This window comes from Pteropus medius, unplaced genomic scaffold (assembly GCF_902729225.1).
Source record: "Pteropus medius unplaced genomic scaffold, Ma_sr-lr_union100, whole genome shotgun sequence".
Lineage (NCBI taxonomy): Eukaryota > Metazoa > Chordata > Mammalia > Chiroptera > Pteropodidae > Pteropus > Pteropus medius.
The window spans coordinates 12264378-12291668 of record NW_024340849.1 but is presented as its reverse complement, the minus strand read 5'-3'; the positions used below and the strand labels follow the sequence as shown (position 1 = coordinate 12291668).

At 48.7% G+C, this 27291-nt stretch overlaps 1 protein-coding gene and 1 pseudogene across 2 annotated transcripts in view; one reads left to right on the top strand and one right to left on the bottom strand.

The window, feature by feature from the left end:
* Positions 1 to 1267: 1267 nt before the first annotated feature.
* ALPK2 (alpha kinase 2) overlaps positions 1268 to 27291 on the bottom strand; it is a 129100-nt gene continuing 103076 nt past the window's right edge. For both annotated transcript variants that reach the window (XM_039840612.1, XM_039840615.1), the window contains 5 exons: positions 25860 to 26134; positions 24265 to 24353; positions 18085 to 18302; positions 13546 to 13594; positions 1268 to 1997 (listed from right to left, as the gene is read on the bottom strand). In XM_039840612.1, coding sequence (XP_039696546.1) covers positions 1781 to 1997; positions 13546 to 13594; positions 18085 to 18302; positions 24265 to 24353; positions 25860 to 26134 — 848 coding nt within the window. In that variant the 3' untranslated portion in view covers positions 1268 to 1780. The remainder of the gene's footprint in view (positions 1998 to 13545; positions 13595 to 18084; positions 18303 to 24264; positions 24354 to 25859; positions 26135 to 27291) is intronic.
* On the top strand, positions 10272 to 10390 carry LOC120590886 (uncharacterized; annotated as a pseudogene).

Below are 27291 nucleotides of genomic sequence, written 5' to 3'. Positions count from 1 at the left end.
GAGGGGGGCGGGGGTCCCAGATCCGAACTGAGAAGGAGCTGGGTGTCTGGCGGTTATTTGCGCTCTAGTTCTGGTCCCCCCCCTCGACAATTCAGGATGCGCCTAACCATGGTCCGGACACCCCCTGAAACATGGTCCCTGGCCAGCAGACAGACCTCCCGGGGGTGTGCTAGAAATGCAGCATCTCAGGCCCCACTCCGGATCCCCCCGAATCAGAGCCTCATGGCCACAAGATCCCAGGCAATTCAATTGGAGAAGCATCAATCATGCTGTTCAGAGGAAGCCTAGCAATTCTTCCAGATACCATCAGGGAGTACCTGGAATCGTCTTAGAAAAAAAAAAGAAGAAAAAGAAAAAAAGGAAAAGAAAACAGCTCTCTGAAAAAGCTCTGGGGTTTCGACTATATGACATTCTGGGAAAAGCAACACTGTAGAGACAGCAGAAAAGTCAGTGGGTACCCGGAGTTGGGAGGGCAAGAAAGAAGGGCGAATCAGGGGAGCACAGAGGGGGCTGTCAGTCAGACGCGTCTGTGATGATTGATACACGTCATGGTCCGTGTGTCAAAATCCAGACAGTGTGCAGCACGGAGAGCCCTCTAATGCAGACCATGGACTTTAATTCATCAGAATGTATCAATATTGGCTCACCAATTATAACAGATGGATCACACTAATCCAAAGTGGCAATAATAGGGGTAAATAATAGAGTGGGGGTGAGAGGCATGTAGGAACACTCCCTATTTTCCGCTCATTTTTCTGTAAACCTGAAACTGCTCTGAAAAATAGAGTCCATTAGACGACAGCACAAAACTCTCACAGTTTGGGGTGCATAAAGCTGTCCCTGAGCTGGCTTCATATCGTATCCTCTTGCCCATGTCAACTGCTGCTCTCCAGCTGGGCAGCACCTGCACCAGCAGGGGCGGAGACCCACGTGGAACAGGTGGGAGGGGCTGGGATCCCTAGGGGCTGGTGCTCTGCTGCCTGGATTTGCATGCATCTCCCCTGGTCATCGGCCTGGGCCAGCCCTGGGTTTATAGAGCCAAGTAGATAACGATCGAAACAAAGATGGGATCTAAGAACGGGAAAAAACACCGATGCAAATACCTTGTGCTCCAGCAAACTTATTAGCAAATTACGAAATGACTAATTCTAGCGGAATGAGAAATAGGGCACAACGTATAAAGAATAAGTGTCTGTACTAATATAGGCATCTGACACATTGTGTTTAAATATGAATTTAATTAAACAGAACATTATCACTGGATGTGTGAACAATGATAGGAAGTGGCCTCGTGTTTCAAAAGGCAACTCCAGCCACAAGCGCATATTTGACACTAGTGTGACAACTTGACCTAAAAAAAGAATTCATATTTTCTGTTTATGTAACAGCTGGAAGTGTCTAGAAATCCTGAAGTTAGGAATGGGAGTGGAGAGGATTTGGGCTGTGGACAGACCCTGCTCAGCACCAAGTCCTGGGTGACACAGCCACGTGCAAAGACACAAGTCGACACGTAAGTCGAGGTCAGTAAAAATGCCACAGGTATATACAAAGATGGACTGTCTTCGAGACTGACAATCGATTCAGTCTCTCCGTAAGTCTGGTCACAAACCGTGCTCCGAAATCATTTCAGCGAAGACGACAGGTGACAGCCTTCAAAGGAGCTGGGAGCACAGGCAGCTGGGAACGAGGACTGTCACAGCACTCTCTGCAGGCTATGTTCTCTCTCCTGGGTGTTTTCAGATGTCCGTGTGCTGCTAGGTGGTGGCTGTTGGTTCATATGCTAGGTTTTCTTTACTGTTGGGGTCCCAGACACCGTGTTCTTCCCTGTTGTGGAGTTTGGCTGAATTTTTTTTTTCCCGACACTTGGCTTCTTCTGTTTCTGGTTGTTGTTTTGAAGTGATGTCAGCCCCAGCATTTTACAATATTTGTTACACTGGTGTAGTGCTTTAAACTGATCAATGAAGGTCATGGAACAATTGCCTTTAAATCCTTTGTACCTGTGAGTTTGGACAGAAGGAAACATAATTTTTAAAAACAGGACACTTCGCCAGTTTTAAAAGAAAAATCTGAAAGGGGAAACTAATGGTGCATGGAAAATATATTTATTCCTATTTTAGGCAAGAATGGTGAACTGACTGACACACTATTGCTAGGATAAACAAAGCCTGTGGAATTAAGTAATGGCAAAGGGTGGTCTCAGGGGCTGTTGCCTTCGGTTGGGACGTTTAATACTCAAACTATAAATGACTGTGTTTTCACTTCCCAATCATGGTTGTGTAGTGTCCTCCTTGAATGGACAAGTCCCCAGATCCCCAAGTCTTCCCACCCACCTGCAGATGAGTGAGATCCATCAAGAAAGCTGGTCAAAGGGCAGTTGAGAAGATGAAATGAGAAAATCCATACAAACCACCTTGATCCCAGGGCATGACACGTGGTGTATGACATTCGATTAATGCTGGCCACATTATTATTATCAGTATCAATATTATTATTGGTGCACCTGATGAGCGCTTCCTGTGGAAGGGATGTGGCAGCTGACATTGAAGGAGCAGGGATGTGCCTGGCATATAAGACCATCGATACCATTTGCAAGGCCCAGTGCAGTATGGAAACAGGGGCTCCTTGTTTGAAAATTATTAAGACTTTCAAGACAACAAGAGCAGAACATGCATTAAATGAAGCGCTTCCGAGTGTGGGGCCCTGTGCGATGGCACAGGTTGCACACCCATGGAACCGGCCCCACCGGGTGTGAGAGTTCTGGCCACGTCTGATGAGTAGGACCAAACACAGATTGGCAAAAGGCAGCCTGCGATGCTGGTGGCATCATGCTGAATCTGGAGCTAATATGATTCAAGAAATCGGCCTCCTTCATTTATTTGCGGGTAGGAACCATAAAGGTCAATGAACCTGGAATAAATGGTCTGGACTGTGTGCTTTCCTCAGTGAAATCCAAACTGGGTTTTAAGCTGTTAAGGCTTCTTTCATCTCTGGAGCCAACATTCCAGCGAGCAGCTCCATCCTGACGTATGTGTTATAAATTCAGCCCGCTAGCCTCTTCCCATGAGGGAACTGCTCTACCCCAGGAGTCCACAGTCCATTTTCTTGTAAAAAAATGACTCTGTTTTAAAAAGCCAAGCTCCCTCGTTAAAAAAAAAGTCAGCCCAAGACAGGAGCTGATTCTAGCAGGGTAGAAAAAATTCTGTTGCCAACCATGTCACCTTTACATCTCTATCGTCTCCTGCAGGAGCCCACGAGAAAGGCTGAAATGTCAGCCTGACCACATCTCCGCGGTGCCCGAGCACTCCCGGCAGGATGCGAGGCCACCGGGGCCTGCGTGTGTCGGTCATGATGGAGAGCCCAGGGCCACGCTTCTGCTGGAGGGGCCGGGCTCACTTTCTCACCCCACTTCCTGAGCTTCTCAGACAAAGCAGGAAGATCACGGGCAGGGGGCGGCCTCCCTGTTTAAGGAAAGCATCACGGTCATCTGTCTCAAGTGAGGCTTTTAAACATTCAGACAACGTCTCGTCTCTGCAGAGAAAAAAATCACTAATTCACACCAGGCCCTCCCGGAAAATTCATCAGCCGCGTCTTGAGCACCGCCTGGAGGCAGAGTGTGTAACTCGGAGTAACAAGTGAGTCTTTATATAATGGTTCCTGCCCTCTGCTGTGGATAAGGCTGAGTGTGGATGAAAGAGCAGGACTCTGGGCAGCCCTCTGAGTAGCCCTTGGGAGCCTAGACCTCTGCCCAGAAATCTGGCGCCTTCTTTTCCTCCACGTCCCTCTTTCTTTAGAATCCTTACAGAAAGCCAGATGGAGCGAGGCGGCAGGGACAGGGCTGGATGTCCCTGTACGAGGCCGAGCGTGGGCCCCGCGAGGCCCTACAGGTCAGGCAGCTTTGGCATCTCAGGTGACCTTTCTCAGCCCCCCGCCCTTCCGCCCAGTTTGGGGGCATTGCCGCGGAGGCCTCCTGGCCCTCTCCCCAACCTCCACCCACCCATTTAGGAGAGCCCCATCTCCTCCTCACTGTGGTCTCTCCTAGGACGATGCTTTATGCCCCAAACACCTGTGCAAAGGAGGCTTTTCAACAAAGGCCAAGGAAACAAAGGAATGGATGCCAGCCCCACACTCGGAGCTCCCCTGTCTTGGCTGGGGGTCTCCAGATCACATTTCTGAACTTCTCTCGCTCTCAGTCTAATTTTGGACGCTCGACTTGGCATCTCATGCAATATTGGACTTCCTTCCTCTCAGGTATAGATTTTATTTTTTTTGCTACCTAGCATCTGCAGAATTAAAAGCCTTTCTCCTTTCTCAGTTTGGTCCCTGTCTCGGCCAGGAATGCCTGGCTTCTGCTTTGACCTCTGTTCCTTCCAACTGACAGGCACTCTCATTGTCTAGGAAGGAAACAGAAAAACATCCTTTGTGCTTCTAGGTCAATTAACCCAGAGTGTTTTGAAGGACAGGAGTCCTTTGAAATGACACCAAACTCTCATATAATATTAAGCAGTGGGAAGTACAGGTTCTCCTGATTGTGGCCCACCTTGCATGCCACATGTGCCATCTGTCACCCTCAGGATGGGATAGGAACACAAATCTAAAGTATCATGACATCTCTCCCACATGATTCCTGCTGCAGACACTCGTGCCATTTTGTACTGGTTGGATGGACGTACTGGGTTGAATAGTGTCCCTTCCAAAGATCGTGTCTTTCCAAGGACCTCAGAATGTGGCCTATTTGAAAATAGTGTCATTGTGGCTGTATTTAAGATGAGGTCATACTGAAGTAGGATGGGCCCTTAATCCAGTATTACTGGTGTCTATGTAAGAAGACAAGAAAAGACAAAGGGAGACCTGTATTCTCTCACAGGGAGAGTACCCCGTGATGACGGAGGCAGAGACTGGAAGACTCTACACCTATACGCCAAGCAATGCCAAGGACTGGCGGGAATATCTGGAAGCTGGGAGGCGGGCGTGGAACACATTCTCCCTCACAGCTCCCGGAAGGAACAGACCATGCTAACACCTTGCTGACACCTTGATTTTTGACTTCTGACCTCCAGAACGGTGAAAGAATGAATTTCTATTGTTTTGAGCCAAGTAGCTTGTGGGAATTTGTTATAGCAGCCCTCCGAATCTAATACGATGGGATAAAGAACCTTCTATTTAAGAACTTTTCCACACATTTCCATTTTTAGAAACTCTAGCTCTGCAGAATTTTACTAACTGAATCATTTTATCGTTAACCTCAAATTAGTATAATTTTCTAGCCCATCACTGTGTTAATCTACCCGTTCTCTCTCTCCAGAAGTGGAATAATAAATCTATTCCACAGAGTATCACCCAATGGAGTGTTTTCGTAAATAGCTTTCCCATTGGATGAGAGGGGTGTTTAGGTGCTGGCGTGGATTCAGCAGGCATGGGGTGGGCTCTGAGATCCCGCATTTCTAATGAGCTCTGAGGGGACGCTGATGCCGCTGGTCCAGAAGTCCCACTCGGGGCAGCAAAGAGCGAATGACCTTGAGTCATCCCTATTCGATTTGGAAACATCTTAATATTGAAACTGGAATACAGGTATAGTTCTTGTTCTTGAAATTTGTGTCATGCAACATCGTAAAATCACACTGGAACATTCCACTTTGGGAGGAGCTAGGAAACTACCTTTTTCCACAATCCTGCCCTCACTCGACACAGATTTATCCAGTACAGGCGCACCTCACTTTACTGCACTTCACAGATACTGTGTTTTAAAAACAAACTGAAGGCAAGACCCTCCACCAGCAAAAAGATTGCAATTCGCTGTATTGTGGTGGTCTGGAACCCAACTGGCAACATCTCTGTGTCTGCTGTGCTTGCTACATGGTAAAACCACACGAGGCCGACGTCTTGCTTAAAAACCTTTTCTCTCTGTCCGCACGGTAACCATAGATGTCACAGCCTTTCAGACTCATTCAAAAGTCGCCGGTTGACAGCATGGCCAGCTTCTCTCTCAGCTTATCGCAGCTTCCCTGTGCGATTTATCATCTCTAAACACGCTTGGGGAGGGGGTGGAGCAAAGCTGCAGAACCTTCCAGCTCTGGCTGTTGAAGAAATCAAATTCTTGTCTGGCTTAATAAAGGCTTCGTTTATAGAAAACTAGGTGCGACAAGAAAAACCTAGAGAGAATCCCCACACGTTGGGAACCCTTTTAGAAGCAAGCCAGAAAGTATTTATAACAGAAGCTTCAGTTTGATATTCCTTCTGAAGAAAATTTTAATTTATAGGAAATGGCTACAGAACATGAAATTCAGGTTGAGGATGGGAGTGAGGAATTGAAATAAATCCCTAGTTTGGTTGTGCGTGCGTGTGTGTGTAAAATAAAGATAAAGCCAGGGATGGACTTATGAATAGGCAGGACAGATTGTCACCTATGTGTTGAAGGAGAGGCACTGGGGACCCTCCCACTCAGAAACCATCTAGTAATTACTGCCCTCCCATTAATACCCTCCATTTCTTCATGCCTGTCCATTCATTCATTCATTCATTCACTGGGTACCAGCTATATGGCAGGCATTATCCAGGGTTGAATAAGACGCATAAGGCAGGTGACCCTTTTCCGGACGCTGGCCATCTTGTAGGGAAGACAGACACGCGAGTAATTACATCACGTGGGGATAAAAAACTACAGGAACCTGGGGGATGTGATTTGTCCCAGTGTCTGGCGGCTTCTAAGAATGTTTTACAGAGGAAGGATGGCTCTGGGTTTTTCTGGCAGAGAGAACAGCACGGGACAAGGTTCGGGAGACTTTCTGAGCAAGAGCAGGCGTTCTGAGAAGAGGCGAGGCCAGAGGACATTTGCGGAGGGCTTTGTAAGCAATGTGTGATTTTCCCTGTGCATCGGCCTTTCCCAAAATATGTTCCAAAGAGCAAGAGTCCCACAAGATGCTTTGAAAAAAAAAATCTGTGGTGCAGGTACTGTGATGGATGCTATGTGCGTTCTCTCTCTGCCTGCCTGGGCTTTCAAAATGCACATCAGCTCTCTGAAGACCGTATGAGGTCTCACACCAAAGAAACTGACTACTGTCATTCAACCCAGGGTTTCCCCAAATTATTTGACAACAGAAAGCTTATTTTCATGTAGTCACCATGAAAAACGCTTCCGTTAAAGTCAACCGAGCTGTCTGAGGTGGGGATGTTGTAACATAACCACATCTGTGTTTTCTGGAGAGGCTGTATTCTAAGTTGTCTACAGTCTGACCTTCCTCCCTTTAGACAGGTGACCTTAGCACCCACCCCCACAAATGCCTCAGGAACCCTGTCCAGCCACCACTGGCCTTCACCTGGCCTGTCGTGGTAGCCTCCTGGTTGTGGTCCTGACTTCCTGCCCTGCCTGTCGGTCTCTCACTCGTCGGCAAACCCGAGTGTAAGCCAGCTCACGGTCACACGGCGGCTCCAATGGCTCTACTTCCCTTGGCTCCTTCCCTCCGCCTCCAGCCCCCTCTGTCTCACCTGCCCACTCTCTGCCCTTATCGCGGGGCCCGCCCTCAGGCCTCGGTGTGAGCAACAGCCGCAGGCTGCCTCCATGGAAACAAGCCCTGGCATTTTCTTCCCTGACATCTGCCCAGGCTGGAAAAAAAAAAGCAGAACGCTGTAACTCTAGAGAGAGAAGGGCAAAGCACACGCACAGTCTGGCTCTCTGGTTCGGCTGGCAAGGGCATTCTAGAAGCTCTGCCATTTGCAAGGTTCCTGCTCTCGTTGCCTCTGAAGGCACCCCCAAACCAGGAGGCCTCTGTGATGTGAGCCCTGCAGAAGAGAGTGGAGAGGGACCCCTGAGGAGGGGAGGGAGAGCCGATCAGCCAATATGGTTCATTCAGGAGGCCCGAGTCCCACCCCCACGGACACGCAGGAAGCATGCAGTCCTCTCCCTAATATCCGAAACAGAAACCGAAGTTGGGAACAGAGAGAGAGCCAGGGTGAGTGGGGTTTGATACTGGAGATAAGGCACACATAGAACAGGCAGTCTGAGATTCATCTATCTAGTGTCCTGAGCCCCAGAGCTGGGATTCCCAAATGCCTACCCTCGGCTTAGCTGCAGAGGGTCCGTCCCTTTACGGGCACAGAGCAGGCCACTGAGGCGAGAGAAGAGTGTCGCGATCTCGCCATTCAGGAGGGCCTGTGGTCTGATGGTGGGTGGGGGAGGGGCAGAGCCACATGTGCAATGTGTTCAACATTGGACAGCGCTGTGTGGGGGGTGGGGAAGGGGGCCCTTTTATGATGAGCCCTGAAATCCTCAGGGAGGGGCTTCTGCTCCTCTGGACTCACTCACTCCACAGTTAGTCCCTCATCCTTTACCTGTCTCTAGGCTCCTTCCCTCCTGGCTTCCAGCAGTTCTTCTAGACAGACGCACACACCCGTTCCTTTTTCTAGGCTTTTTCTTGTCTTCTACTGACATCCATGACATCCTAGTGGCCCATTCCCCTTCCAATCCCTGTGACCTGGCTCCCCACCACTGCATTTCGCTTAGACCTTCCTAAAGGCACCGATAACTTTTTTTCTGGACTTTACCCAGTCTCATCCTCTCAGACTCTCTGTGACCCCTGACTCTCTTGGCCATCACTTCCCTGTCTCTGGCCCCCTCCTACTGTCTACCAGGCTGTCCTGCAGGGGGCGATCTCGAGTTCACCACGCTTTTCTGATGCTCTGTTTAGACTCGTCTCTGAAGCTGGATGACAAATGTCTAGGAGCCTGGCTGTGAGTCCCACTGGTCCTGGGGATGGACTGGGCAGTGAGATAACTAGTGAGTAGTGTTGGGGAGTGGGGAAGAACCTCTAACTCCAGTCATTTTGACAGCACTGTCCTTTGAAAGACTCGGCAGAGGCCAAGGGACTATCATGCTATTCCCACTCTGTGAAGGGGATGTGTCCTGCGTGGCTCTTGGACCCGGGAGACTGTGAACACACACTGAGAGCACTGCTAGTAGCGTCAGCTTTGCCAAAACTGTGAACATGGCGAATGCTCCCTAGCGGCCTCCAGATGCTACTGGTGGTAAAAGCTGGTAAAACAAATCAGCCACTGGCCAGCTAGCTCTGTACTTCATGGCTTGATCAGATTAAACAGGGTGTGGGCTGCCTTTCAGGGTGGCTGACAAACGGCAGCAGCATGGAAAAGGAGATATTTGGGGGTAGAGGTACCTTTCGCGGGTTCCTTAGGCCAGCAACATGAAATGGGCTTTTGGTGGGGAGACTATAAAGGCAAAAGTATTGGCTCTGGTGCCCTCTGGTGGCTAAGTCACAATCTCGCCGTTTCCCCAGAAATTCAGCTGCTGGTGGGGGAGGCGTTTGCAGGACCCACTGTGACATGTGAAGGTCTGCTTCCTGGCAGGCGCCAGTTTATACTGGTTTTGGTTGGGTTATTTAGGTTAAATTTCCAAATATCCAGTTATAGAATTAGGCATTTTTCCTTCGCCCCTTCAGAAAACTCTAAATGACTGAGAAATACAATCAGCAGTCCAGTTAGTATCTTGGATCCGCCTAGAAAATGGATTATTAGATGTTGAAACAGTCCTATTTGCCACACTTGGCCACTTCACATTTTTGTTCTCAACATTGCCGAAAGATTATGGGTGTTGAGGTACCGGTGATGTGTTTCTAGACATATTCCTATCACTGGCTCCAAAAAGAAATATGGCATACTTCTGTTTTAAGGATCACATTACAAAGTTGCTTAAAATGAATAAGTCATGACCATTTCCTATTTTCTTTTATGAGATTCTAACTATTCACCCTCAAAAACAGTACCATACGCTCTTGACTTCACTAAATGGCAGAACATGGCAGGTGGTATTTATTGAGGTGTGAGCAGCCAAATATATGGCCCAAATTGAGACATAGGGAATATTTTCTTTAAATGACCCAAGGTTCATTATTAATTATTATTAAAGTAAGTCACATTTGCCTCTTCACTGCTTCTCCTGTCCATGCCTCGAGATCTTTTAAAGTGGATAAAAGACCGTACGTGATGCTGCCTACCTGGAGCACTGCTTCTTACGGCCACACCTATCCCCTGAGCTCCTGGAACTCACGCAACCCACCCTTCCAGTTTGGATGCGCTAAACACGTGCAGGTGCTTGCTAAGGATAACGAGGAAACGCTTAATCGATGCTGACACCAGTCTTCCCTCCTGCTCTCCAGACGCTGCCTGCAACACTCCCCAACTGTCTCTTCCCCCACTCGCCACTGCTTCCCACCTGGACGCTTCTCTGCCTGTCTGCAAGGTGCCTTTGAATTGGAACCTTTTTAGTCCACGGCCATGCCACCCTGAACGTGCTGGATCTCGTCTGATCTCAGAAGCTAAGCAGGGTCGGATCTGGTTAGTACTTGGATAGGAGATCACCTAGGAAGACCAAGTACTGTAGGCGTAAAAATAAAATAAAATAAAATGAATTGGAACCCTTCACAAGTCTCTCTCCATTGCCTGAGCTCCATTTTGCAGCTTTGGCTTCCACTAAAGAGTTTCTTCGATTGAATCCCTCCTCCAAACATCGAGGCATCTGCCCCTTTTCCTCAGGGAGCTTCCTTCATGCAGTGCCCGACCTGTAGGCAGGTCGCCTCCTGTCCTGCACCTCCTGCTCCTTGCCTGGGAAGTAAGAAGGTTGGACGTGGTTGTCGGTTTTCACTTGAGAGCAGAGGGGTTCCCATCGGCTCCAAAGAGATCTCCCAACCACGCCTTGCACTCTGATCAGAGGTCCCCTTTTATCAGTTATTTAAACCGGGTTTCTAAGGGATATTTATTTTGGGGGGAAAATGTGACTTAAAAAGTTTAAAGAAAGGTTTATCAAAAAAATAAATAAATAAATAGACGATGAACGAGATGATCTAATATCCCCTCCGAAGCTCTCAGATGCTGTAGAATGCCCTTCTCGCCCACCTTCTGGTCCTTAATCCCTCCTCGTGTGTGTGTGTTGGTGGAGAGACAGTAAGTAACACTTTATAGACACTCTGACAGGGCTCCAGCCATCAATTCTTCTAATGGGTCTTGGGCAGCTGTCCCAGGCCCGAGGAGTTGCATTAAGGCTGAGAACGAAACCAAGGGATTGGATTTCTTTCTAAATTAGAAGAAAAATGTGATCTGGGTTCCTGGAAGCTGTCACGATGCTTTTAAAAGATGTCTTAAATAATTATACTCCTAAGTTTCTCTTAGTTTTTGAAACTTCATGGGCAGGTTTCTGCTTTGTTTTGGTGGAAAGTTGCGGAAAATCATGGCATGAAATTTGCCTACTCTGGTGTCAGGCTGAGGCACAGGGAGGGGAGGAAAGCAATATTTATCAAGTCCATACTGAGCTTCAGGGACTAGAGATAGATTAATCAGGGAATCCTCAAGACAGCACCCTGTGTCCCCACTCTGTAACCAGTGGCTTCGAGAGCTTCAAGTCATGTGCTCGCAGAGCTGGTAAGACAAGAACCCAACATTCGAACCAGGTCTGGATGATGCCTGGATTTGCAATGTCCCGTGGAGAAGGCGGGGTCTACGATGGAAAGCTTTACTGGGGAGATTCTTCTGGGGTCCGGAGAGATCCCTTCATAAATAGGGGAGCCATCTAATTTATTTTCTAAATGAGGGAACTTGTCCAGGACAAATGACTGACTAGGTGTGATGCCGGGACGGCAGGCATGCAATGATGCTGTCCTGGACAAACCCGGGTGTCCAGTCACCCTTTCCATCGCACAGGCCGGACGAAGTCCTATGACATCAAGAAGCAAGGCTGCCACCAGGAGAATCAGAAGTGAGTGGCAGGACCGAGATTTGAACCCAAGCCTCTCTGTAAAACCCCTGTCTTCCCCACTCCATTATACTTCCTCCTGATGTGCTTTCTTCTCAAGCCCAAGGCCATGACCAAACTCTGGTCAGCTTTGGGGATGGAGCACAAAGACAATTCCAACACAAATTTTATCGAGCAGTTTTTAAGAAGGAAAATATCCAAACTGCATCTTAATTTTAAAACCAAATCAGTCAGTTTGTGTAATCAGTGAGAACTTTGATCTGGAGGTTAAAAGAAAGAGTGGTCCCCTTTCCACTCCCCTCCCCCACCCCGCAAATTCCTCTTTCCTGCATCCTTCATTAACCTTGAAAATTAGACTATTGTTAAAGCATTGCTGATCCGAAACACCAGAAAGCTCCCACAGATAAGTGGTTACCAGCATGGGAGAATAAGCCGTATTAATCATCTGTGTTCTGATGCTTTGACATCTGAGGCCTAGCTGGCCCTAAAGAGACTGCCCCTCTCAGGGCTGGCTAATTCCTAGAGAGAGGAAATGACACCTTTTACATGCAAACGACCAATCCAGAGCCCACTCCCACCACCTCTGCATCTGAGGTCTCGCTTTCAGGTCCACCGTCTCCCTGCCCTGCTCACCCCATGACAGGTACGGACAACTGGGGATGGCCACCAGGCCCCACAGCCAATGGAAACGTTCAAACTAGATGATTTTCGGCTGGCTTCCCCTGCCTCGCCCATTTTTTCCCACAGAAACCGCACGAGGGCTCTTGCCCACATTTTTTCCTCGCCCCTTCTGCTTCCTGACAAAGGCTGGTGCTTCTCTGTGTCCCACCCCCCCCAAGGGCATGGCAGGCCCCCTCCTCCTGCGAACTCTGAGAAACTATGTCTTCGATGGCAGTTGTCTCCCGATCTGTAGGTCCCACCATACCTGAGCAAAAACAACGCCCACGTTTTAAAGCAGAAGCCATTGCTTCTGACAGGCATCTACCCCTCTATTTCTAGGGGTACAAACGGTCTCAGCGCATGGGGGTAGCAGCAGTGGGCAAAGGCAACGGTGAGTCCAACCCAGCACTCGATTTTCACCAAGCACCAGAAAGAACTTGCTTTCTCCTCAGTGACGTTGGTCAAGCGAGGCAGTGAGAACGCGCAGTTCGTTAAAGAGACAGCCCGGGAAACGGAGACAGGCTGTCGAGGAACCCGGGAACGAGCCACGGCCACGCTAAGTTGGGAAAACAAAACCATCCGACACAACCCAGGTCACTAATCACAGCTCTTCCTTCCAGTGCCATTTGCCCCTATCATCATCACCATGGAAGTCTGGGAGCCGCCTCAAGGACTTTTTGGGGAAAAATGGGGGAAAATACACTAAAGATATGCAAACTGAATTTACTGCACTTAATTGCAAAACACACACACACACATATACACGCTCACGTACATATATACTTGAAGATATTAAATGCAGAAAAATGGAACTTGCAGAGTTCAAAGGAATCCCAAGAAGGCTGGCATTTTTCCCTCCGTGGCACTTCTGTTAGTAATTAATCTTGAAATGCCTTTGCAGAGTTCGTGTTTGTTTCGAAGTTAGGAAATAAATGTGTTCCCCTAGGAGAACGAAATCCATAAATGTTTTACGTAAGTGAGAAATGAATTGAATTCGTCCCAAGAACATTTGTCACCCTCAGCGAGGACAAGAAATATGCTTTGCCCGCATCAGGCAAACAGCGTCTGCCCAGAAGGTACTGGGAAGCCCAGAGCTGAAGGATAAAATGCACTTGATTTTTTTTTCTACTCACCCTTTAGCTAATGTTGCTATGCCAACGTCTGTTAACTTCATTCCTACACCTATGAAAAGAGAGAGCAAAGATGGAATTTGTGTTACTCGGGGCTGTTCAGAGAGGAGGGACCATCTACTCACAGGGAGCGATAGTGTCAGTGCCTCATCGTGTTCCTTTCTGCATAAACACACACTTTTCTCCCCATGTCCATCAGCAGAGGCCTCCTTCTGTCAGGGCTGACAGCCAGACTTTCAGACTGCCCCGGGCCTGAATCTTGCCTGCTTCTGTCTTGCCCTTGACTCTTATCCACCTTGGGCCAGGCTGGGATGGCTGTGTTCCCCACGGCCAGCAGGAGACCTGCCCATCTGTAGCCTGGAAGCACAGACACCAGTCTGGGCTGTAGACGAAGGAACCAGCATCCCACCAAAGCCAACCCTGAGGTTTGGCCTGACGGCAACTTAGTTGCGTGAGTCCTCACTCCTATGTGAGCAGTTTTCTGAGGCTCAGGAAAGGAATGCTAACGGATTAATACCCTGCTTCAGCAGAGCCCCCCTGGAGCACCGCACAAGTACAGGCTGTGCTGCTTTCAGGCTGGTTTATGAGCCAGAAGCAATGAGCCCCGCTTCTCGGCAGTGCACCTGTGAGCTGAATTAGACACGGCACTTTGGGTGAGTCAGTGAGCATTTTAAAAGACTCCTTCACAGCTGGCATTGAATCCATCTCGTTCTTTCAAAGCTGCTAACAACAAGAGCATATGTCGAAATGCTTCGCATAGCCTTTTATTACAGGGGCTGTGCTTTAAAAAAAAGGGGACACCAAATTGCAAAAGCCCTTTTTGAACATCTTGTTTCATAAGAAGTTGTATTTAAAAATCACAGCTCTAAGCTGCATAGAAGTCCAGTTTTCAAAGTCATTTGACAAAAGGTCCTTGAACTTGGGAATTGCTTTTTCTTGCTTTTCCCAATTACCGGCTGTCATTTACAGTTTAGAAAAATAGAATATAATTTTTAAAAGGAAATGTCCCTCTCTTGGTTTAATAATTTGCCAACAACCTGACTGAGGTTATTAAGAGTCTCTATAGGAAAATAATTTAAATTCTAGTGTGCAACTATTAAACTGAGTCGGGGATAATAGTCATGTACAGGTTGCTTCGGATGGGAGGAAGCGGGCAGCATGATGAGTTTGTTTTCCAGAATTAGAGGTCTTTGGAGCGGCCGCCTCTCAGGAGCCCTAGGGTGTAGATCTTAGGGCCAAATCCCAGTCTTTGCTTTCACCCCTCAAACCTACAGGACCTGCCACAGTCCTGCCGACTAGCAAATGCAAACAGGCAGGGGATAACTTTTAAGAGTCTAGGAAGGTAATGGTTGAGTTTGGGTTGGTTTCTTTCATTTAATTCTAATACTAGCGCCTCAGTAAAATGATAAAATATGGATATTGTTTAGAGAACGGATGTGCTATTTTGTGCCATAATGACGAGGACAATAAAAAGATTCTGCCCAGCAGCAGAGGGTAAATAAACACCATTTACGAAACACCGCACCGCCACATTAAACCACACACGTCGTTTGAAGAGAGATGTAATATTCCAATAGAGCGGTTAGCAGTGCCTGGAAATGAAACTAGCTGTGCTGGAAGCCCCAGGGTGCTACATTTCAGCAGAAGAACAATAGTTAATGCAAAACGAACTCTGAAGGAGAAAAGATGGGGGAGCCTCAATGCCTGAACAGCAGAGTCTAATCGGAATAGGTAGCTGTCTGCTGAGACCATGTTTGTGAGTGCGTAGCGGGGAAGAAGCCTCTTTGAGCCAGCAGGTATGGCTGCCTTCAGTGTGCACATCGGCCCCATCTGCGTGACTAACGCTGCACTTCCCCGCTGGCCTTCGGGGACTCCGTCCCAGGAGTCTAACTTCAGGAGGCGCTGGGAAATCTCTCGCCCATCTGTAAAGTTGTGGATTAGTGCAAAGAGCTTGGGAGTTGGGAGTCAGAAATCGTGGGCTGGAGTCTTGGACCCCTCTGCTTATTAGCTGAGTGATACTGTCTCTGGGCCTCTCTTTTTCTCATCTGTAAAATGGGGATTTTGCAGAGTTATTCTGAACATGAAACAAAAATAAGAGGAGAAAATGAGTGCATACAAGAAGAAATCCAGGTAAGATCTGTGGTCTAGCTCATCGGATTGTGCCAACGTCAGCCTCCTAATTTTGATCACATGCTATCGTTATGTGAGATGTCAGCATGAGGCGAAGCTGGATGGAGGTACATGGGACCTCTCTGAATATTTTTGCGACTTCTTGGCTACGGTCATTTCAAAATAAACATTTTAAAAAATAGGGAACATTTATTACGTGTCGATGCTTTGCTAAATGTCTTACTATCTGTGTGGACAAAGCTGACTTCATCTTGAAGCTAATCGGCCAGCTTGACTTCTGAGTGACTGAGCCTGGATTTCTGACGCCCTCCCCTTCCCCCGGGTTGACTGTAGAATGTGTCCAGAGGTTTCCGGCTGGTCAATGAGTTTCCATTACCCCTTCCTCTGGGGCAAGGCGCCCTAGATGTCAGCTATGTCTTAGCTCATCCTGGCTCCAGGGCCGGCTGATATCCGGCCTCAACCACGCACACCTGTCTCCTGGAGCCACAGCCCCATCTCTGAGGGGTATAAACGAAGGTGGTCTAAGAGGAGGAGGTGCTGGGGGATCTGACCATCCTGCTCTGCCCAAGACAAGCGTTTCCTGTACGTGAGCTTCCTGTTAAATTCATTCGCCTACAAGCTGGACTTGTCAGCCTCGTTCTTGGGTCTCTCAGCCCCTTCGGCATCTGAGGGCCACTTTGCATACGTGGCCTTTTCCAGAATACGATCTCATTTAATTCCCACAACAACCCCCTGTGAAAAGCAGTGAGGTGAGTCAGTTGCCCAAGGCTAACAGCTAGGAAATGGAGGAGCAGGGCACGGAGCCCAGAGGCAAGCTTCCCTTTCACCGCCTTGCTGCGGCTAGATCTGACGGCCCTTGCGTGTGACGACGTCTGCCATTTAGTAGGCATACAATTACAGTTCAGATTTTTCTTAACAGCATGATTATTTGGAAAGAAGAAAGACTAGGAAACCCCTGTGGCAGGGCTGTTGGAGCCCCACCCACTGCCCTCACACCAACCGCTTCCTGCTCGCCGGCCCCACCTCCAGGTGCCACCACCAGCATGTCTTTGCCTGAGAAGTTTCTCTGATCACAGGATCCTGCTTTGCTTAGCTTGGTTTTGCCCATAGGCAGCTGGCAGGTCCTGGGGAGTCAACACCCCCACCAAAAGCAGCCTTCCACTGGTAACTAGAGGGAACTGGTATATAAACACCCCTGCTCCCTCGCTCCTTGGGTGAGGCTCTCAGAATTCCCCCAGCAGGCGTGAGCTGCAGGCACCCACACTGGGAACTGGCCGTATTATAAGATATTCTAATGGGCTGCCTTCCCTTTCCCTGTTACACTTGTCCACGTTCCTGCCGGTGTTTCCTGGGATCTCCTCTCAAATATTTGTACTTGAACATTTATGTGCAATAAAGGATTAACGTGGCCCAAATAAAAATTTGTTCCTTGCCCGACTCCTGGGAGGTCATTTCTAAGCCCTTGGACTGTCCTGCCTGATAAGTATCTTTGTCTACCTCGTACCTTGGGCTATGTGGCATCCTCTCGACCTCTGCAGAGGCTAGAGACTAAGGTCAATCTCATGGACAGTCATTCGCACCTACGTGGTGGGCCCCCAATAAAAACTCTGGACACCAAGGCTTGAGCTTCTCGGTTGGCAGTTCCGCATGCGTGTTGCTACACATCATGGCTGGGGGGCGTAGGCACTGTCTGCATGATCCCACCAGAAGGGGACAACTGGGAGCCCCCACTTGGCCTTCCCTGGACTCTGCCTCATGCACCTGTTCTCTTTGCTGATTTAAGTCTGGGTCCTTTTGCAGTAATAAACTGTAACCATGCGTATAAAGGATTCTCTGAGTTCTGTGACTCCTTCCAGCAATTAATGAACCTGAGTGTGGTCTTGGGGACCCCCCCAACACAACCTGTATCAAGGCTGTCTCTGTGGGAAACCTAATTATGACATCCCCACCTCATACAACAAATGTATCCCTAAAAATGTGTGTATAAATTGAAAACATGCTATAAATTCGCCAGGGAAGCTTGAAATCTAAAGTAACTGTGAAGGACCCTTTCACCCTATTACAAACAAATTATCACATCTTAATTTATCTTTTGGCACATCCAGATTTTCAAATGTACTTCTGAGTCTGTGCCTGTTGGAGACATAACAATAAAGTCCATCTTCGGTGGCCTGTTATAATGGGAAGGCATTGTGGTTATGAATCATTCAAATGTACTTTACTACTCCATTTAGCTGGTTGTTTCAGGCCCCTCTGTCACGCCTTGTTTCTGACGAGACATCAGTAACATCTGCTGCTGGTGACGGTGCTGAAAGGCACCCAGCAGACTGCTCCCTCTCCTCCACTCCGCATCCCCAGAGCATCCCAGGCCCACCGCATCCCCAGAGCCTGGTCACGCTGCTTCCTCCTCACCCTGCATGTCTGTGACCAGGAGGCAGCCACTCGTTTTCTGGTATACCCAGTGCTGGAAGGTACAACACTTCTGACCAGCCTCCGATTCTCTTCTCAAGAAGTTGATTTCCTTCCCATCCCTAATAGAATACTTCACAAATTCTCCAATCAGCTCCTCCTCCACTGTAGCGTACGGGATGTTGTTCTCAGGTCGATGGATAAGAAAAATAGGAATGATCCTGGAAAGGAAGAGAACATGGGCACACATCATGTTCTCGCATGGGAATAAAGACTTCGAGGGCATGTTATCTCACCTGGAGTAGCAGGGAGCTTCAGAATAAACCCCTGCGTTCAATTCGATTTAGACTAAAAATGCCCCAATGATTATTCAATAGGTAAAAAGATGTGTTTCTGTTGATTTGTACCTAGAGTTGGTCAGAAATTCCCCCTTGGGATGGAGTTGAATTGCTTGTGCGTAAATGAATGTCTCATTTTAGCCACATCTCAATGAACCATTGGTGACTAAATCCATCTATTCATCCATCATAAAGCCAGCCTTCCTTCCTTTCCTTTCCTTTCCTTTCCTTTCCTCCTTTCCTTTCCTTTCCTCCTTTCCCTTTCCTTTCCTTCCTTTCCTTTTCCTTTCCTTTCCTTCCTTCCTTCCTTCCTTCCTTCCTTCCTTCCTTCCTTCCTTCCTTCCTTCCTTCCTTCCTTCTTTCTTCAGTTCCAGTCAACAAATATTTATTCAGTGGTTTCGAGGTGTCAGACGTTCTTCCAGACACTGTTCCAGAAAACAGCAGTAAAAAACCCCCCAAAAAACAGGCTCTGCTCTCATAGATCTTACATTTAAATGAAGGAGACATATAGTAAACAAGAAAATGTATAGTTCTACGTGCTATGTGAAAAAAATAAAACAGTGTAAAGAAGCTTGGTAGTTCAGGGGTGGGGGAGGAGCTGCTGTTTTATTTCGGGAAGTCACAGAAGGCCTTGCTGACAGAGGACATTTAAGCTGAGAGCTGCAGGAAGTGTGGGCGGAGGGGCACGAGGGTGTCTATGGAAAGAGCCTTCCAGGTAGAAGCAGCACAGATGGAAAAGGCTCTGGGCGGGAGCGCTCTCAGTGCGTTCGAAGCACAGGGAGGGGGCCGGCATGGCCGGAGTGCGGTCAGCCAGGGGAGAGGGTCGTGGACGAGTGCAGACAGGGAGGAAATGACGGAGGAAATGGGAAGCCAGACATTGGGGGGGGTCTGGTTGGCCATTTGAAAAACTCTGCCCTTTGTACTGAATTGATGAGAAGCCTTGGAGGATTTGGGGCAAAGGGATGACATGATCAAACTGCTATGTCACAGGGATCTCTTAGCCACTCTGTGTGGAGCAGACTGTGCGAGGGCCTGGGCAGAGGCAGGGAGGCCGGAGGGAGGCGCTGGCCTGACGATGGCAGCTTGAAGCGGAGAACCGACCAGATCCCGAGCGCACTGTCAGCGCTAACCCATTCACCGTCATGCCGCCCTAGATGACCGCTTCCTACCTGCTCCTCTCACCTCTAACCACCCACACCTCCTCCCCAACCTCGCTCTCAGCTGATGACCTGCTTCCTGTTTCACTGTGAAAACCGAAACAATAAGAAGGGAACTTCTAAGAGCCGCCACCCCGCAGCTCCCTCCTCCTCGGGTCTGCACCCACGTCCCCCGCCTTCCCGGCCCTCCTGTGGAAGAGCCCTCGTTGTTCTGACCTGAACCCCCTCGCCCACTGGCGCCTGGATCCCAACCCCTCTCGAAAGATGTTGCTCAGGGGCCTCACTCCAGCGGTTGTTCCCCATTGTCTCCCGTCCACGTTTCCCTCTCCAGAACCCTTCTCAGCAGCACGGCCACGTGCCACAGTATCTCTCCACCGCATGCTGACCCCACAGCCCACGTCGAAACTCGGTTCAGCTGTAGGCTCGCTGTTTCCGACCCGTGCGCTCATTCCCTCTCGATCCCACGCAGAGAGGCTTCCCCACTGAAGAAGCTTCGGCCAAGGGCACCACGGGCACCATGCTGCTGAGTTCACGGTCTCCTCCCAGCTCTCGACTGCCTTGCTCTCCGCGGCACTGAGCCAGTCTGTCTTTCTTCTTTCTGAGACACCTTCCCATGGCTTCTAGAAACCCACCTCCTCCTCGTTTTCCTCCTGCTTCCCCACATACTTCTTCTCTGTCTCTTTGGTGGCTCCTCAGTTGTCCCCAACCTCGAGACCCTGACATGGCCTGGACAGGCTATTAAACTTTCTCCGCCTCCCCTTCCGCCCCCCCACAGTGACTCCTTGCTTTAAATACAACCACACAGGTCAGTAGTTTCGCGGTTTGGCTCATTAGACCCTCCCCTGGATTCCTGACTCATATTCCCAGCTCCGTACTCTCCGTCTCCACTCGATTCGAAGAGGCGCCTTGAATTTAACACGGTAAAAACTGTTCTACTCATTCGCTCCAGCCTCCTACATCGGCCCCGTCTTGGTGCCTGGCAACTCTACTCTCCTGTTCTTTGCACTCAACAAACACACTTACTGAATAGCTTGGGCCAGAACCTCAAAACCCCACCAGTGAAGTGGAGATGAAAAGACAGAGTCCCTGCTTTCTGGGGTAAATCACTGCAGCACCCAACTCCCTACGCCTAACGCAGACAGGCAGCAGCCCTCCTGGGGCAGCGTGGCCCGATTCGAGTCGTAAAGACTATGCGGAAATAAGCTGGTGGAGCTGGGGGCAAGCCCATCCCCTACATTTCGGTACCCCATATCTCAGTCTCTGCTGACCCACGCACACAACGCACAAGCCAATTCGAGTCCCACCTCCTGACCCTCTCTTCACCCCACCCTGCCGGACTAAGGGTTCCCTGACACATCACCCTGAGCTCCACCCCAGTGATGCTCTGCCCGCACCTCCCACTCCCCAACACGGTAACTCCGGCACTAAGCAGGATGTGATGTCACGACTGGCCATTTCCACCTGCCACGGGGCAGGAGGCGACTCATCAAAACACAAGTAAGCTTGTGAAAGATTCTGCGTGAATCCTTTTCACCCACTACTCACTGCAGGAGAAACTACGAGTATGGCAGAGTCGGCAAACCGTCGCCTCTGGGCCAAATCCTGTTTTCATCCAGCCCACGAGCTAAGAATGAATTTTACAGATGAACATTTGCAACTCGTTTGGTTGTAGGGAACACGAACTCTGAACCCAAATGTAAGCAAAGTTACTTTAAAAAGTTAGCAAAATATTACTTTAAATCTTTTTTCATTCTTCTCCTTAGTAAACCTGTAAAAATGATAATCGATGATTATTATATTTTAAAATGTATCAACAAAGATGTATAGATTTTGCCTCTTGGCCTACAAAGCCCAAAATAGCTACTACCTGGCCCTTTACAGAAAAAGCTTGCCAAGCCCTGGTCTCAAGTTTCGTCTTCCATTGGTTACTGTCATCTTACTCATCACTTCCTCTCTCTGGCCCAAGGCCACGAATGTGATTTCGTCTCCCCATCCTTAAAAACTACCATCGTCACCTTCATTTGATGGGACTTTGCCACAGATTTCATTCCAATTCCCTTTGCTTCCTTCATGTCCTAGACGAGGAGCCTCCATTTGTATCTATTCCAGATGACCTCGATTCCGAGTCCCTCCGTGACCCGTTACCCCTCACTTTACAAACACCCCACTCACTAAGGTCATCCATTCTGGGCTTCTAGTTATTCCCTGGGACACTTCTGAGGCATCTGATGGCATTAATCTCTTCTCTCTGGAGTTACCTTCTGCCCTTGACCTTGGGGACAGAGCGCCCTCCTAGTGGTTGTTCCGCGGCAGTCGCTTCTTAGCATTTGCTGACAGCTACTCGACACCTCGACCCCCGTGTGTTTGCGTTTCTCGGGGCTCCCCCTTGGCCCTTTCTTCTCCTTGTTCTGCCACACGCTCTGCCCAGGTGATTGCACCGTTTCCACAGCTGCAGCGACCATGTGTACGCTGATGACCAACCAGCAAACCAGCTCGCTGGTCCCTTCTCTCCTTCCAGCTCCAGGCTTAGAAGACCAAATGCCGGGGGCAGTTCGACGGACCACGGAGATCGAAAACCTCGGACTCGGCACATGCAAAACAAATTCTTCACTTTGCCACACGCCTGCGGGGGTCTCCTCTCTGCCTTCAGCATCTTCAAGTGGCAGCTGCATCTTCGCAGCCTCCTAAGTTAAACACCTCACATTCATGCTCAGGCTTCTCTGCCTTCTCACTGCCTGCGTCCAGTCTTGTTAAATTCAAAACAGAAGCTGCAGAGTGTGGAGCCCTTTATCCTTTAGACGCCACGTGCCCCATAAAAAGGAACTTCTGAGGCCGGCTTCATTGTCAGGAAATAAACATGGGGGTGGCCTGGGTGGTGCGGCGGGCTGACCGAAGAGCCTCTAGGGCAGGTCAAGGGCCAAGCCCTCTCTCTGGGCGCTTGGGCCACGGCTCAGAGCCCGGGGCTCTCGCAGGAGACCGTGACTGTGTGGGACCTGCTGGGGGCTTCCCTTTCCGCGCTGTGAGCCCTGGTCCCTCGCGGGCCCCTTCCTTCTTGGGGTTAACCGGATGCCCCCTCCTTCCTCTCACAGCTGCTGACCAGGCCGATGCGGCTTGTGGTCCCTGCCCTGCCTCCCTGCACGCAGGTGCGTTTGGGGCCGGGGAGCGCCGCTCGCCCCACCCCCACACGTCGGCTGCAACATCCCGCTTACTCATCTTTTCTAACATGGCTTCAAGGGCACAGGGCTTGAAGAAGGCCAGTGTGTGCGCGCGCGTGTGTGTGCGTGTGTGCGTGTGTGCGTGTGTGCCCCAGTGTAGAATCCTCTGACTCTGGTTCAGTAAATGTGGAATCTGGCACAGATGCCCTTCTGAGGACCTTGATCCCGATCTCTCCAGATATCATCACCATTCCCGTGTTCACCTGTTCTCCCACGGGAAGAAAGGGAAAGGGGTTTTGGATATCAGAATATCCTGATCCATCTTCAGAGCGGTGGCGTATTTACTGGGATGCTGATGAAGCTGATGAAGACCCCGTGCCCCTCATTTGCACAGGCCTTTTCCAAGTCCCTGGACAGCCTCCACAGTCATAACTTAGTGTCCTTTTCCTCAGACAGGGCCCCAAATTGTGTACAAGCCAAGCCTCTCACAACTCGGGCCTGTGTCCCCGGAGGCGGCTCCGGCTCCGTGCGCGGTGGGCTGATCACCTGGCTAACGCTCTTCCTCCTGGAGAAGAATGTGAGGGGACACGGGCTGGGACCGGGCGGGACTGGGGGAGAAAGAGAACGGGACCGAACTCGTCCGGATTGTGTCTTGGTGTGTTCAACTGAAAAGCAATTAAACATTTTCCTTCTGTTGCGCTCATGTTTCTTGAAATTGCCGAGAAATGTTTGTGTGCTAAATAAGTAAGTTAAGCGGTCCTTGGTAACGAGTGGACGGTATTAGACTTTGTATGTGGTGTGCCCCACGTCCCGCCTCAGGGGGAGAAGCTCTCCCATTTTCTGAGCTAACGAGAAGTGTAGACAAGAATTCTTCCTTCTCTCACTTTTTGCTGATATATATGAATGACTGTTCGGTCTGAAATTCCCAAGGTGCAATGTGTCTCCTCCCACTTAGGCATGCACGTATGATCTCGACCACATAAAAGACCAGTGAACACAAGCTCCAGACACCCGAAAATTTGCTTGGGGGAATAAATATTTGGTCAATGAGCAGATAAAGTAATCGGTGCAATTTATCTCTGTAGGATTCCAGAAAATGGGTACCACGTTCCAATAATCCTGATCGCCAATTCACTCTTCCCTGACACAGCACCGCATTTTATTGTCATCGTAGGACTAATTGGTTTGTAATAGTCTTGTGTTCTCTCATATTTGCTTATTATTTAGACAATGTAATATCCATGAGAGTAGAAACCCTTTCTTTTCTACTTAACATAATACATTTATTGCATCCATCCATCCATCCAACCACCATATGTTTATTTAAAGAATATTTATCAAGTATCTTTGTGTAAGCCTCTAGTGACCCAGTGAAGAACAGGACAGCAGCCATGTAAGCCCCCACAGATTTCAGACAGAGGGACCAATTGAAATGCTCGTCTTACTGGGCCTTCTCAACCTCTTGTCTTTCCAGGCCTCCCAAGTCCCCAACAAGTCCAAGGTGGACATACAAGACAGGGCAAACACACTTACTCGGGCACTTCTCCAAAGCCTTCCAGAGGCTGTGCTTCAGCAGCATAGATCTTGGCGTAGCATCTGGCAGTATTTTGAACATAGCATTCCTAGATCACCAAACACATGGGAAAACCGAGTGATCAGAGGAAATCCAGAGAGTTGCTGCGTAAAGCTAATCAGATTTCCTAATAGAGATCAAGCCAATGGATTCCCAAACCCATCCCCTGGTTAGGGGGCCACAGAAGAGACAATGGGTATGACCTAGAGTTGTTCAATTGCACAGGAGCTCTGAGACGTGAACGAACTATCTAGGTGAAGGTCAAGTGGTCTCTGGGGCCAAGTGTCTCTGAATTATAAAATGCATGGAACCATATGGGTGAAGTTCACCCCTGAGCTAAGGGGACTGGCCCCTTGGCAGGATGTCAGATAAAGCTTGGGACCTGCTGGGTATCCCATGAGTTCTCCCATCTGAGACTCCTCTTCAGAGGTGCAATTTGAGTTGTAAAGAGTGAACACCTTGACGAGACTGTTGGCTTAGGAAAAGCAGGTTGGAGACTGCCTTCTACTGTCCAGCCCTTTCCAAGTGGGAGTCTGGACACTAGGGGATTTTCCACGACTGGGCCAGATGATACTTGAAATAGAAAGAAAACCCAGTGAAAGAAAAGGGGCGAGGGAAGGGTGAATTTGAAGGAGAATGAAATACAATTGGCAAAAACCCTATACCTGGAGAGGTGGGGCTGCCTTCGTGAGCACTGAGCCCCACGTGACGCTGCCACATCTGAGAGCATCACGTGTGGTGAATGCCTGAGAGCAGTCGAGGCATTCATCTACGTCCACTCTATTCATTTTATTGGGAAAACGTTTTTAAAGAGCACCTAGTTTGTAAAAGAGCTGGTCCCAGCTCTCCTGAAAGCTTGGCTAGTGCCACTGGCAAGAGTGAAGTACGTGGACCAAAGTGGGAGAGGGAGGAAGGGAATGAAGGTGATGCTCCCTTCCTCTCCCCTCTTGCCTCGAGAGCGCTGTGATTTAAAAAAAAAGTACTGTGATTCAATAACATAGATAGGTGGGAACTTTAGAGCTAGAGACTGGGGTCACTCTCTTTGTAGCTTATGGGCTTGACATCGAAAAAGACTCAGGAAGTCAGGAAACAGGACAAATGTTTCTCTCTCCTGTCCTTCTAAATATATCCCACTCCTTCTGCTTTCATCCAAAACAAAACACCCCAGAAACAGCTCCTGATTTTCACTGTCTTTGGGGATCCTGGCATCCGGTATAGCTTAGAACTGCCACTTTCCATCCTGTGTCCGAGTAAATTCAGAGCCTCCGGGATCTCAGAGGGGTCCCTGGGAACAGAAACGATCTCATCTCAGGGCAGGACGAGTGAGGTGTCTCCAGACACAGGCTGAGTCCCATTTGGCTGGCACGAGGCTAAGAAATGATTCCTGGGAGCAGAGACGGGGCTCCAGCAATTGGCCTTAATCCAGTGGCTGCCTTATAACCACACCCCAAAGGGAGAAAAACACCCTCTTGGAGACACTCCCATGGATTCTGAGTCTGATTATCATGAGTCCCTCTCATACATCACAAAATACCTTTAGGATAGGTGGACTCACCTGGGCAGCGAGTTTGTAGTTTCTCTGGATGAGCTCGTCGTTGTTTCTGGTCCCGTAGGCAACGGCATTGTGCACCTTGAGCACGCAGGCGTGGCCGGGCTGGAAGACGGGCATGAGGCCCTGCATCACTTTGCTGCGGAAGGCCTTTCGGTGGACGCCTTCTCCAAAGTGCAGCTCCTCTGTGGCGATCTGACCTCGCAGGTGGGCCCCGAAGTAGCTGTCGTGGAGGAAGTCTTCTTTAAAGATGAGCTGGCTGAATTCGATCTCTTCACATCCTGAAACATAGCTCAACTTTAGTTGCCTCCTCCATCTTCCTCGATGATCCATCTCCCCAACTCATGCTCTGTTGGGAGTTAACTGTGATTTCCCCTTTTAGGTTCTACAGGTCAACCTTGTCATTTGTCCCTATCTGGGAACATCGGTTAGCCAAAAAGCAGGATTGGGGGATATCTGAAGGTCAGTGCGAGGCCCCAGTGGATTAGATAAAAGGGGGGAAGATTGGTTGGAACCGAACTGGGAAGACCAGGAAAAGAATTTTAGACATATCTGGAAAATATTAGCAGAACCATGACAGGTAATTAAAGGTAAGTTGAAAAGATGGATAATGTGTAGAGGAGGGAAGACCAATGATAAGATCTGATAAATCAATGTTTCTCAATCTTTTTTTTTTCATTCTTTTTAGACTTTTTCCTAACTGCCTCCCATAAAATTTTAATACCACAGATGTATTGTATATCTGTATTGTATAAAGCACAGATACACATACACTGTATGTGTATCTGTGCTTTATACACAAAAAGAGTGTTTTCTGCCTCCCTAAGAACCGATTTTTGCCTTTTGCGGGGCAATACTGCCTTTTGAGGATTCCTGTGGTAACTATAAGAAACAGGCAGGCAAAAATCAAATCCAAACAAAGCAAAATAAGTAAAAATAACTGCCTTTGGGGAGAAACTGAAAAAAGGTAGAATGACTTTGGATTTATTTGTAAGGAGAAAAGCAGAATTATTTTTGTTTTCTAGCAGATGTTTCAGAGATGACTCTGTGCATGTTTCCGATAACGATGGATTGAATCAGAATGTTCCATTTTAAACTAGAGCTGACCAAGTCAGACTTCTGATTGGCTGAGAGAAGAAAGGAGGAGATTTTTTAATAAAATGAGATAGTTCACATTTTTAAATGACTTCCACTCCTCAAAGTCAATGAAAACTGTCATCTTTCTGAATGCTTAAAAGAAGAAAGACATTATGGGTTGTGTGAAAATCTCACTTTGCAGTTCTATTTAGAATATTTAGAGAAATAGTTTCTCTTTTTTAAAAAATATTTTCGAATCATATCTTTTAAGAGCAGTCTATGCCTGATGCTAACTCTTAAAATTATGAGGAGACTGAAACTATTCTTAAGGGTATTGATTAAAATCTAGGCCTAATTGTTG